Source organism: Crinia signifera, chromosome 6 (genome assembly GCF_055691185.1).
Source record: "Crinia signifera chromosome 6, ASM5569118v1, whole genome shotgun sequence".
In the NCBI taxonomy this organism is placed as follows: Eukaryota; Metazoa; Chordata; class Amphibia; order Anura; family Myobatrachidae; genus Crinia; species Crinia signifera.
In genome coordinates this window covers 176,292,031-176,305,940 of record NC_139222.1, presented here as the reverse complement: position 1 = coordinate 176,305,940, position 13,910 = coordinate 176,292,031, and the positions used below count along the sequence as shown (strand labels likewise).

The window sequence follows — 13,910 nt, the reverse complement described above, 5'->3', positions numbered from 1 at the left end:
ATGTGGTGCCGGCGCCCGGCGTGCTCCCCCGACGTCACGCACAACAACAGCGCACACAATATTTCAACTGTCCACTCGGCTAGAGGGGACACCAGGAGGTGAGTGGGAGCGTGCTCTGCGCTGCGCTCTGCTCCTCTCCCCATAGAAGCAGCTGCACCGCTCTCCATCTCTCCCTGCAGCAGCAGCGAAGGCTCATATAAAAATTTACAGTAAGTGGCACTTTTGCTTAAGGGACGCTACAAGTGGCGGTATGTGGGGGCATTACGCATAATGTGTGGCTTAATGTGTATGGGGCATTACGGTGTGCAGCATCATGTGTAAGGGGCATTATTTGTGCAGCATCATGTGTAAGGGGCATTATGTCTGCAGCATCATGTGTAAGGGACATTATGTGTGCAGCATCATGTGTAATGAGTACTATGGTGTGCGGCATCATGTGTAATGGGTACTATGGTGTGCGGCATCATGTGTAAGGGGCATTATGTCTGCAGCATCATGTGTAAGAGACATTATTTGTGCAGCATCATGTGTAATGGGTACTATGGTGCGCGGCATCATGTGTAATGGGTACTATGGTGTGCGGCATCATGTGTAATGGGTACTATGGGTGTGCGACATCATGTGTAATGGGTACTATGGTGTGCAGCATCATGTGTAATGGGTACTATGGTGCCATCAAGCAAGAACCCCCTAGCAATGAGCATGAAGGTAAGCAGCACTTATGTGGCAAATAGGTAATGGGCATTACGGTTTGTTATATAGTATGTAATCGGCATGATGTGTGGCACAATGTGTAATGGGCATTATGGTGTATGGCCTTATGTGTAATTGGCATTACGGCGTGTGGCTTTATGTGTAATGGGTATAACAGAGTTTGCTAAAATGTGTAATGGGCATTACTGTGTATGGTCTAAAGTGTAATACCACACCCCTTTTTGTAATGTCACGCCTCCTTCCCATGAGACCATGCCCCCTTTTTGCCGCGCTACTACGCCACGCAAAAGTCCCTCTGCTGTTATGTCTAGATCTGGGACCACCCACTACCATAATTCTAGATTCCCCTATGCGTGTGAATGCAAACACTTCAGCCACACTCCCATAATACACCCATAAGATGGATCACATGCATGTATCTGAATAGCCACCTCCCAGTCACTGCACATTTCTGATAAGGTGCATCTCATTTGCAGTAGCGCCTCTCTGTGTTCACACAGTGTAATGCATGTGCCCTATGAGTGTTTAGGATTTCTTCACAAGTGCAGTAGCAAGAAAATCACACATGAGACACAGGGACTAGTTGCCGAAATCCTGTTAAAAAAAAAAAAACTACAGATGTTTTAAAATAATTTTCTGCAAAAAAAGCTTAATAAATGATGACCCTACTGCCCACTACAGGCAGGGCAGTAGGGTCTCTGGGAGCCCCCCACCCCCTCAAACGCTATGACCCCCCCCCCCTTTGTTGGAACATAGACTGGCCTACATTCTTTCCCACTGACCTGTTCCCGCTCCCCATGGCTTGGGCTCTATCACACTGGTGCACTCCCTTACTCCGCGGCCTGCGCTCTTTACTGTAACAACAATGTGCTCCCTTACCCTGCGCTTTATCACACTGACACAATCCTTCACCCTGCGGCCTGCATTCTATCACACTGACACTCCTCCACCCCAAGGCTTGTGCTCTCTATCACACAAACGCACTCTCTAACCCTGCGGTCTGCGTTATATCACACTGACACACTCACTCACACTGTGGCTTGCGCTCTATCACACTGATGAACTCACCTCAATCTGTGGCCTGCGCTAAATCACACTGAAACGCTTCCTCAGCCCGTGGCCTGCGCTCTATTACACACACACAGTTGATAGGCTGATGCGTTATCTCCTTCCACTTTTTCTCCACATTATCTCTTCACCAGGCTTAATATATTTGCCCCATTGCCTTGGATGCCAGGCATGTCTGTCAAAGTAAGCAGTTAAACCTAAAAGTGCAAGTTTATAAGGGAATGCATTAGTCAAAAGCTTTCAGACATGAATACATTCCTAAACCATTGCACTTGATTTGTGTATTTTTTTTATTGTAGCACATTTGAGCCACCGTTGAGCTGCCACCAGGAAAAAAGAATTGACAGCCAGGCAGAGAGTGGAAAGCTGTATTCAGAGCACTACTCAGCAGGTCCCGGTGATTTGAAATCTCGCACTGCCGTCTGTTGGATCCGCGAGCCAATTGGAGCTCGCAATCCAGAAGCCAATCAGGAGTGGTCGCTCCTGATTGGCTGCTTGACCGCGAGCGAGGTCCGATTGGCTTGCAAACCCGGCAGCGCAACATTTCACATCGACGGAACCTGCTGAGCAGAGCTCTGAATACAGCTGGGCAGCTCACGGCTCTCTGCCCGGCTGTCAATGCTTTTTTCCCGGTGGCAGCTCAACAGGAGGTCCGGCGGGTGGCGGGCAAAAAAAATTGTCAGAAATTACAGAGAGCACGTGCCCAGGTCCCCCCCCCCCCCCCCCCCCCCCTGAATCCACCACATACTACAGTGCATGCACATCTGATCCTCACAGAGAGCTCTGATCAGAGCTACCTGCACTGGATACATTACACACACACATAGCTCAGAGAGCTACTGAGCATTTGCCTTTGGACACCAGCAATCATTTACACTGCAAAAGCTTTTGGCCTGATTCAGACCTGATCACTGTGCTGGGAAATCATAGCAAGAAGCAAGAAGCTCATGTGTGGGGACTCCCTGAGAAGGAAACCAGTGAGGAAACAGTGACGACATCCATTTGTGGCCAGTACACTGGCGTTTTCTGCCCTGGAAAATGCAGGCGGCACCCGGACATCGCAGTGCCAAGTAAGTCTAGACTTACTCAGGGGGAAAAAACATTTGATGGTGAGTGATTGTGAATGGTTTTCCCACTGTGTGCACAGCTCTTAACTTATTCACAGCCATGCACAGGGCCGGGGGGGGGGAATCTTTGGTGGTGCGTCGTTTACCTGATAACTGGACTCCAAAGATTCACAGCCCAGCAATCAGGTTTGAATCAGGTCCCTTGATTTATCTCCCCTCTTAACCCATCATCTAAAGACACACCTAGCAGTAATTTAGCACCTATGGACATTGATAATGGACATCTCAGTCTTTGCACATTAAGATGCATGGTGCTCAGAGCAGGCCCTAGATAATTTGATGCCCTAGCATTTTGGTTGGTGCCCCTTAGCACTGTCACTAGTTCTGACCCATTGCTCCTTATTCACATTACACCACACCACACAGTATTGCTTCTTATTCACAGTACACCACACGGTATTGCTTCTTATTCACAGTACACCACACTGTATGGCTCCTTATTCATACTGCACAACACAGCATACACGTTATGCCACACCTTTATGCACCTTATACACATAAAGCCACACAGTAATATTGAAGCTTATACACCTAATGCCCCTTACAGGCTGCATCTGTACTGTGAGGGACAGGCTGCATCTGTACCTCACCAGTGCGCAGATGGCTGAAGTACAAGGTATCTTCTCATACTGCCTGAGTATTGCTGAAGTCCGGCACCGGCCATGGGAGCCACCATCTTGCTTTTCCTCACATGAACAATTCTATGCCAAACTTCATGGCTCCATGATCACATGATTCTTCCATCCAGTCCTGGAAAAGTGGGTACTTTAAATTGGAAGTCCACTCAGTCAGGAGTCTCCTTGCTGACAAGTTAAGGTGCGTACCCACGGTAAGATATAGTGCAAAATCTAGCACACTATCTAGCTGGTTTCGAATAGCATGCTAGATAGTGCACTATATCTTACCGTGTGTACGCACTATCCGACGTACGATGCGCGCTCCCGCCGGTCGTCTGGGAGGGAGCTGGTCGGGTGAACATGCAACTGAATTTTGGCTAGAAAGCATAAGATACAGTGCATATCGTACGGCACACTGTATCGTATGCTTTCTAGCAAACAATGCGCGTCATCAGCGGCACGCCCTGGCCACTTCCTGGACACTGCCCAGACACTCCCCATCAGCCATTCCGCGGCGCACACGCACCCAGAGGAGGCCCGAGGAGCTGGAGCAAGGGAAAAAAACCACGACGCACGCACACACCCAGAGGAGGCACGAGGAGCTGGAGACAGGCACAAAAAGCAAGTACATTTTGTCATGGGTGTTTCAGCTGCGGTGTGGGTGCGTGCAAGAAAATGGTGCTTGGTTGGGAGGGGTCGCCTGCATACATCAAGGGGTAGGTGGGGGAGCCTGCATGAAAATGGTGCTTGGTTGGGAGGGGTCGCCTGCATACATCAAGGGGTAGGTGGGGGTGCCTGCATGAAAATGGTGCTTGGTTGGGAGGGGTCGCCTGCATACATCAAGGGGTAGGTGGGGGTGCCTGCATGAAAATGGTGCTTGGTTGGGAGGGGTCGCCTGCATACATCAAGGGGTAGGTGGGGGTGCCTGCATGAAAATGGTGCTTGGTTGGGAGGGGTCGCCTGCATACATCAAGGGGTAGGTGGGGGTGCCTGCATGAAAATGGTGCTTGGTTGGGAGGGGTCGCCTGCATACATCAAGGGGTAGGTGGGGGAGCCTGCATGAAAATGGTGCTTGGTTGGGGATGGGAGACCTGGCTGCATGAAGGGGATGGAGGGTGACGCTGCATTATCACAGGGGATGGAGGGGGAGGCTGCATTATCACAGGGGATGGAGGCTGAGGCTGCATTATCACAGGGGATGGAGGGTGAGGCTGCATTATCACAGGGGATGGAGAGCTGCGTGAAGAAAGTGCTTTATTACAGTATATGTGATGTCAGTGTTGTGTTGATATTAAATTATTATTTTTTTTTTTTTTAAGAAATGGCAACCCCAAACCAGGAATTTTGGACAGGATTTCTGGACATGTATGAGTCGAATGAGTGTCTGTGGCGGGTCAAGGACAAAAATTATGCTAATAAGGAGAAACGCAACAAGGCACTGCAGGAAATGCTGACATACGTCAAAGGCATAAATGCTTCTGCCGACATAAAGTTTGTGAAAAAGAAGATTCAAAATTTCCGTACAGTATACTTAAAAGAACGCAAGAAATATGAGGATTCCAAACGCTCTGGAGCCGGGGTAGAGGAGATTGAAAAACCATCTTTATGGTACTATGATCAGCTCCATTTCCTACAGGATCAAGACCCCCTAAGTCAGTCACAGTGTTCAATGATGGAAGTCTCTCCAGGGCTATTGCCAGAGGAGGAAACAGATAATAGCAACGTGGTGAGTGTATACATAATATTATTTACTGTGTTATTTAGCTTCATGTAATTTGTTATTGACAGTTTATTTTTGTGCACATTTAAGGTCACTCTTTCGGATGCGGAGACAGAGCCACCCAACACCCAACAAACCGAAGCCGAGCAGACTGCTGTGGTGGTGGAAAGCACACCTCCGTCAAGACCCAAGAGGACCCTCACCACAATCAAGTCTAGAGCTTCCTCAAGTTCAGCACCAAACCGTGCCGAGCGGTTTCTCCAAAGTGCAGAGGAGGTTCTGCATAAGTTACCCAATGAATTCAATGCTTTTGGTACACATGTTGCACAGGAATTGGAGGCAATGGTACCAGACCAGCGCATCCATTTCAAGAGGATTGTATATGATCTGATGATACGGGGTCGCAGTGGCGAATTAAGGCGTGATATTCACCTTGCATCATCTGCATCATATACAACGCAGCAAGGCCAACGTCCTCCCCCTAACCAATACCCATCTCGCACATCATACCCACCACAAAGTTTTACTGAACATACAAGCCCACCCTTGTATTGTAGCCCAAGTGCTACCTCATCACAGCCCCAATATCAAACTTCCACTCCCGGCCCGAGTGGTACCCCCTCTGTATGGGTGGGTGCACAGGCCACTCTCCTTTGTGAGCCTGATCTGTTCAAGTTGTAAATGTTATAATATATGCAGTCCCTTTGGGTAGTTAAGATATCTCTGTTCCTGATATCTAGAAGTTAATGCTGAGCCGTTAGGAAGTAGTGATATGTGGCTTGATGGAAAGTTGTTGTAACACATTACTTTGAAGTATAGTTTTTATGATCCGCAAACAAATCATACCTCATTTTTTTTGGTAAAGAAAAAATCTACATTGCCTGGTTGCAATTTTTTGTGGAAAGGACCACATTTTATTTTGTAAAGAAAAAATCTACATTGCCTGGTTGCAATTTTTTGTGGAAAGGGCAATAAATATTGTTTACTGCAAAACTTTGTTGTTCTCATAAATTACTGCTTTCCCCAAAGGTATTGATAAGTACGTCACAATCTGTGTACACTACCATTCAGCTATCACAGTTGGGTTTTCAATAAAAACAATATACATTTGGGTAACATACAATAAACTTATTTAATACTTGAAACATAGCATTTGTTCCAAAAATACAACACATGCAAATCTTTTGGACATTGCAGTCAAAGTAATGTATCTTAAACAAATATGTACAAATAGCAGGTTCAGTATCAGGCAATTGCTTGAAGCTGCCAGTCCAATGCACCCTCTCCATTGAAGTAGGCCAGGTATTGGTCTCTGACCTGCTTTGCACGCTGTGATGACCCATGTGCCAGTGGGTTTGCATTAAGGGAGGTCCACCCATCGATGTCCTGAGACTGCTGTGCTGGTTCCGGTTCTGACACTACAGGTAATTCGTGTCTTGATTTGCGCCTCAAAAAATTATGCAGCGCACAACATGCAAGCACTATCCATTGGATTTTGTCGATGCGCATATTGATTGCACTGTGGAAAATCCTGAACTTGTTGCTCATTATGCCGAAGGCATTTTCCACAGTGCGTCGCGCCCTGCAAAGCCTGTAATTAAAAATACGACGCTCCTGATTAAGCACTCTCTGAGGATAGGGACGCATGATGTGCTCATGGAGTGCGAATGCCTCGTCAGCTAGGAAAACAAAATTTAGTCCATTTTGGCAATCATCACTAGAAGGGAGGTTGAGGCGCTTTGTGGCAAGGTGCTGGTAAAAAAGAGTGTCTTTCAGTGAACCTCCATCTGATGCCCTGCCATTTTTACCCACATCCACATAAACAAATTCATAATTGGCGTCCACTATCGCCAGCAGTACTACACTAAAAAACCCTTTATAGTTATAGTACAAGGAACCAGATTTGGGTGGCTGTGTAATGCGGACATGCTTCCCATCGATGGCCCCTCCGCAGTTTGGAAAGTTCCATCTGGTCTCAAAATCGGCCGCAATACCCTGCCATTCCTCACGGGTAGTAGGAAACTAGAAAAAAAGGTTGAAGAAAAATGATTTTCATTTGAGGTTTATATTTACATCACTTTATAGCATATTTCATTGTTGATGCTCACAATTGAGCCTTCCCAAGGAGGACAATTGATTGGCAGTACACACTTCTACACATAATTATACTTTGCAAACCATGTATGATATATATTACGGATGGACAGATGTTGCCAAACTAGAAATGCGACCATGCCTTGCCACAGTTTAAACACTACCTTTCTTTATTGCTGAACTGTGGCAAGGCATGATGTGATTTGTACTTGCACAACATCTTGAGAGGCAGCGGTTGGCCAGGCCTGTATTAAGCCCATGCTTGTTGTGTTTTACTGGGTTACAACAAACCAACCTGGGCAGATTTCTCCTGCCCCATAAAAAAGCCACCACACAGTTACGGGCCACCCCACCCCAACTCTCCCCCTCCTCGTCTCCGTAAGCCTTGCCGCTGGGGTGGTCAGCAATCTTAAGCGGTGTCTGGTTTAATTCAGATTTTACAACATTAAACAATGTATTTGGTGTGTGCTCATTTCTCTAGGTATATGTCTGCTGCTGCTTTCAGAGCATGCGGGGAGCACACATAGAGAACAAAGGACACTTCAAATAAAGCAATTAAGTGGGAACACAATGGGACCATGTGCATTAGCATATATACTCTACGGAGGATGCTGTGAATACATATTTACAACTAATGTGACTTTTAAATTGTCCTTACCTTCAAGTATTGTGGCTTGAGGACAGCATATAGGGCCCTGCAGGTTTCAGGAATTATACGGCCCAAAGCCTGAGGTGAAATCAAGGACCCAAACTTCAGATCCGCTAGGGATCTACCTGTTGCCAGGAAACGCAGAGTGACGATCAGCCTGTCCTCTGCAGGTATTGCCCTCCGCATGGTGGTATCCTGTCTTTGGATATAGGGCCTCACCAGTCCCAGCAGTTCCTGGAATGTACTGTCATCCATCCGCAGGTAGTTACGGTAGTCTACTGGGTTGTTTTCACGAATCTGGACAAGTAGTGGCACATGAGAGAGAGTTTCCCTCTGTAAAAGCCAATGCTTGGTCCAGCAGGATCGCCTTGCCCTATTGGGGCCTTTTCCTCTCTCATCATTAGAGCTCTCCCTTTCTGCTATCACAGCAGCTCCTGCATATGCTGCCAGCATATTGCAATGAAAAGTATCCATTATTGATCTTGGAAAAGGTTGATTAGCACACTAGCTGCAATAACCTGATGAGGGAATACAAACTAGTCACTCTGCACAAATGCAATAATTTTAAAATGGCTGCTGAGCCTTTATACAACCCTGCAAACACCCACTTCTACAGCCTGCCAATGAGGGGTTTGTTATTTTTTTGAAATCCCTGCCCATTATGCAAACACTGTGATCGTCCAGGATCTAGCCAAGTAGCTGTGACGTCAGATCGTATACCATATCGTTTGCAGATCGTACATTATTTTCAGTCCAAATCTGATGGTTTTTAGCCTATAGTGCGTTCCCGTGACATCGCATACGATATCGGACGAAACATGAATCGTACCGTGGGTACGCACCTTTAGACTCCAGCATCTTCTTATGCTTCACAGTCAGGCTCTGCTGAAACCTGGTGCTTCTTTGGGAATGCTACAGCTCTGCTTTTACCTAGTACTTTCTCCTTGACTGATACGGCTCCACTGAGTGTTATGTCTACTGTCAGGATTCTAAGTTCTGGCTGTTGTTAGGCAACAGTTACAGCTGCTGTAATCCATATTTGCCTACTTTCAAAGCCTCCACTCTGAGAGAAGCCCAGAGAGGAGACTGTCACCAGCACATCTGTGGGCGGGGCCTATTGTAGACATCATTGTGCTATTTGGATATTTAGACCCCTCCCCCAAAAAAGCCAAGAATCACGGTAATTTAATGCTGTGGCCCGAGGATATGTGGAGGGTCCTGCGGAATCCAGGAGGATTACCCACCTTTTCGGGGGTTGGGGAGGGGGACCCTCCCAGCCGATGCGGGAGAGTAGCCAATCCTGCTGTAATAAATCCTCAGTGTGTCTACTCTGACCAGCTGGAGTAATCAAATCTGTGCCTGCTCTAGCACTGTTGCTTCCTGTGGTGTGAACTAACTTGTTACCTGAGCTTAGGCTGCTTTCTGGTGATTGTTCTTGGCTGTATTCCTTCCTCTTTATATTGGAGTCAGCCCAGCCAGGACTGCCACTGGGAATTTTGGGGCAGGGACTGATTTCCAGTCTGGGCCCCTTGGTGCCCTCCCCTCATCTACCCCCATCTCCATCCCCTCCCAACTCCTGCCAGGTCCCGTAGCACAGGCTTATTCAATGCAGGATGCTGATGGCCAATTAAAATGCAGCACCAGCTGGTGAGCCAATCAGAGCTCGTGTACCGGCAGCCACTCTGATTGGGTAACGGTACACAAGCTATGATCGGCTCAAAAGCTGTTGCAGCATTTAAATTAGCCGCCGGCGTCCTGCATTGAAGAAGCAGGCAGCACAGCAGAGGTAGTCGGGGGGGGGGGAGGTTGTGATGGGCAAAATGAGCTGCCCGGGTCCTTCCAGAGGCTGGGGCCTGAGACAGCTGTACCCACAGCACCCCCATGCCGCTCATAGCCTCTGAGCCTGGTTGCCGCACAAAGCTGCGAGTATCGCAGATTTGCGTGTCATATATGTGCCACCTGCCGCCTACATGAACGCCCGCCGCACACATTGCAAAAGTCCCCACATACTTGCAAATGGATATTTTGAATAAACATCCATTCGCAGCTTGCGTGTGGGTAAGAAAGCATCCGATGGTCGCCGACCATGAACTTAGGATTTCTTAGGGGCACGCAAATCTAAGGCACTCTCAAATCTACGACACTGGGTGGAATTTAATAGGATGAGAGATTCAGAAAGTATAAGATTTGGTAAGAAACCTCCAGGTTTTTTTTTAGAGATGTGCAGGCTCTGATTTACTCTGATTTCAAAGCAGGATCCTATTGGCTATCACCTGTCAACAACTGTCATGTGATTTGGGATAGCCGATAAGATCCTGCTTTGAAATCAGAATATTTCAGAACCTGCACTTCTCTAGCTTTTTTTAAAGCGGCAATCATTTACATTTCAAAATCAAACTGGTTTTGCAGTGTAAATGATTGCCGCGTTAAAAAAAACTAGATATTTCTTACCAAATCTCTCACTTTCTGAATCTTTCATCCTATTAAATTTTCCCCATTCTCTGCTAGGTGCCAACGGGATGGCGAATAAGCAATTTGCCATGCCCGCTTGCACCATACGGCTGCATATGTGCATAAATGCTTATGTGCAGAAGCTAAACATTGCTCTCTCATGCGAACGCAGATGAAATCAAATTAGAATGAGCTCTCTAGAGTGTGTCTTATCCAGAAAACCTGCCTTTCTTTGTCTGAACCAGTCCTGCATCTGTGTCCTGTCCTTTCCAGAAAACCTGCCATGCCTAGTTGCTTACATTCCCACTGCATGCTAGTCAGTCTCCTGTCTCGACCTGGTACCTTCCAAGTATTATTTTGATGAAACCCTGTCCTGCTGCAACATTCTGTCTTCAGCAAGATTCAACAGTCATTCCTGGAAACTATATCTTTGTTCATTTCCAGGGTTGCCTACCCTCCTGAAATTGCTGGGAGGCTCCCGAAATTCAGGTCCCCCGCCTGGCCCCCCCGAAAGGTGAGCAACACTCCTGGATATCGGCGGGTCGCCCTGCCTCTCCCCCACGGCAGCATTCATTTATCGTGATTCGTGGCTTTTCAGGTAGAGGCGGGGCTAAAGGTGCAAATTGTGTCATTTAGCCCCGCCCCGTCCTCAAAGACCCGCTTGATGATGTCTACATCAGGCCCCACCCCCCGAAGTGGTGATGACAGTCTCTTCTCCAGACTTCTCCCTGCACCATTTTTTCAGTTCAGCAGAGCCAGCATCAACTCTTAATACATATGACAGTTTGTGTTGGATAATTGGTTGTCAAAGGGTTTAGCCTGCACAGATCAGTCATATCCGTGCAGGCTGCAGTGTAAAAAAAATAAAAAAGACAAAATAAATAATTTAAAAAAAGTCATGTGGTCCCCCCAAGGCCGTTACCAGCCCCAGACTCAAAGAGCCGGTCCTAGTTTAAAAAAAATCAGGGAACAAGCCAAATGGGGGTTCCCTGTATTTTTTAAAACCAGCACCAGGCCCAAGGGCCGTTCCTGGTTTCCAAAATACGGGGGACAAAACGATTAGGGATCCTTGTATTTTAAGAACCAGCACCAGGCCCAACCAGCCAGCAGCATTACACTTAGAGCCCACACATACTTACCTATCTTGATAGTAGATCAGTCCCCTCCTCCAGTAGAAATCCACTGTGGAGGGAAACCATACTTACATCCTCCTAGGCGTAGATCGCATCCTCTTCGTCCATGTAGGTATCCACGGTCTTGGCAAAACAAAAAAACGAAAACCCGACACATACATGGAGGAAGTGGGGAGAAACCGCAGTTTGATTACATCCTGCGGCTCCTCCCCAAGAATACCGCTATTGGCCACCTAGCAGCTCAAAAATCGTGTATGCATGACTTCCAATTGGGGAACTGGGGAGAAACCGCAGTTTGATTACATCCTGCGGCTCCTCCCCAAGAATACCGCTATTGGCCACCTAGCGGCCTAGCGGCTCAAAAATCGTGTATGCCTAACTTCCAATTCTGATCCCTTGTGCAATCCTGTGTGCATCTGATCAAATCCGCAAGTTCTGCATGCAGGGCCGCCATCAGGGGGGTCTGGGGGTACTTGAGTCCCGGGCCCAGACAGAAATGGGGCCCAGGGAGGGGCTAAAGTGGGCTGGAACTGAGTTCTGTCAGTTGTTACTGGAGGTGGAACCAATTTCGCCTCTGTCCACCCACCTTGACCTCAACTGTAAACAACACAGGCAGCGGCAGCCTGATTACGTGCAGGCTCAGGCTGCATTTAGCATTGCAGCCAGGCACTGCCCCGCCTCCGATTCCTGCCCACCGACAACATGATCTCCAAGCCAAGAGCGACAATAAAAGAAGAAGCTGTCTGCCCTTGCTGCTGCCTGCAAACCCACCTTGCATGCTGCGCCGCCACCGTAGGAATAGGGGACAGTAGATGAGGAGGCAGAGGGAGTCTTCCAGGCAGTCTTCTGGTTGTCCCACCCACCGGCACCGTGTCCACTTTTATCAATAATGTAGTGCAGGCATTCCCAACCACGGTCATCAAGGCACACCAACAGTGCAGGTTTTGTAGATATCCAGGCTTGAGCACAGGTGACTTAATTAGTATCTGAGTGAATCTGATTAAACCATCTGTGCTGAAGCCTAGATATCACTAAAACCTGCACTGTTGGTGTGCCTTGAGGACCGTGGTTGGGAATGCCTGATGTAGTGGGTGGGCAGAGCTAAAGGGGAATGATTGATTTGGGACATCATTCGCTCCAGTCCCTCTGCTGCTGGTGGAAAGAATGATGTCCACAGTGATTACCCATGCAGATGCTAAGGAAATGGAGGGGACGAGATGGCCAAGACAGCTATTACCAGGAAATAAAAGTAAAAAAGGAGAGTGCATGTGGGCATTATAGGCTGTCTGTATCAGGGCCGTCTTAACATTAGGAAGGGCCCCTGGGCAACCTAGTTCACTGGACCCCCCCCGCCCCAAATTAGTTTGCCCAGGAGCCCACAGTCACCTCCCCAACCCTCACCTCTCTGGCTCCGTGCGGCAGCCAGTCAGCTTCCGGCGGCCGGGGATCCGATCATCTTCGCTGGGGGATCCGGGCAGCGGGATCAGGGCAGCGGCGGTAGCTAGGAGCCTGCCCTGAAGTGGCAAAGCGCTATTAACTGGCGGGGCGGGAAGCGCTGTTGCATTTGAAAAGACTGGCCAGACGCTGATTGGCTGAATTCAGCCAATCAGCGTTCGGCCAGTCTTTTCAAATGCAGCAGCGCTTCCCGCCCCAACGGCAAATAGCGCTAATGGGAAAGATGGTGGCCGGGTGGCGGGGATCCGACCATCCTCGCTGGGGAAGGGGATCAGGGCGGCGGTGGCGGTAGCTAGGAGCCCGAAGCGGCGAAGCACTATTTGTCGGCGGGGGCGGGAAGCGCTGTTGAATTTGAAAAGACTGGCCGGATGCTGATTGTCTGAATTCAGCCAATCAGCATTCAGCCAGTCTTTTCAAATGCAGCAGCGCTTCTCGCCCCCCCTGCCGGCAAATAGCGCTTCGCCGCTTCGGGCTCCTAGCTACCGCCTACCGCCACCGATGCCCTGATCCCCCTGCCGGATCACCCAGTGAGGGTGATCAGAACCCCGGCACACGGACCCCCGAAATTAAATTCACTGCTAGCTAGGAGGTGAAGCGCTATTTGCCGGCGGGGTGGGAAGCGCTGTTGCCTTTTCAAAGACTGGCCGGATGCTGATTTTCTGAATTCAGCAAATCAGCGTCCGGCCAGTCTATTCAAATGCAACAGCGCTTCCCGCCCCGCCGGCAAATAGAGCTTCGCCGAATCAGGCTTCTAGCTACCGCCACCGCCCTGATCCCCCTGCCCGGATCCCCCAGCGAGGGTGAGCGGATTCCCGGACCCCGGCCACCATCTTTCCCATTGGGCTGGGCCGGGGGCCCCTAGGTCCTAGGGCCCCCGGGCAA

General features: G+C 48.7%; 1 protein-coding gene across 1 annotated transcript; it reads left to right on the top strand.

Annotated features, from left to right (window-relative positions):
- Positions 1-4,592: 4,592 nt before the first annotated feature.
- Positions 4,593-6,353, top strand: LOC146008672 (uncharacterized). Its single transcript, XM_083148201.1, has 2 exons — positions 4,593-5,252; positions 5,337-6,353. Exons 1-2 carry the CDS (start codon positions 4,848-4,850, stop codon positions 5,925-5,927), a joined length of 996 nt encoding a protein of 331 aa, XP_083004327.1. The 5' UTR covers positions 4,593-4,847; the 3' UTR covers positions 5,928-6,353.
- The last annotated feature ends 7,557 nt before the right edge of the window (positions 6,354-13,910 follow it).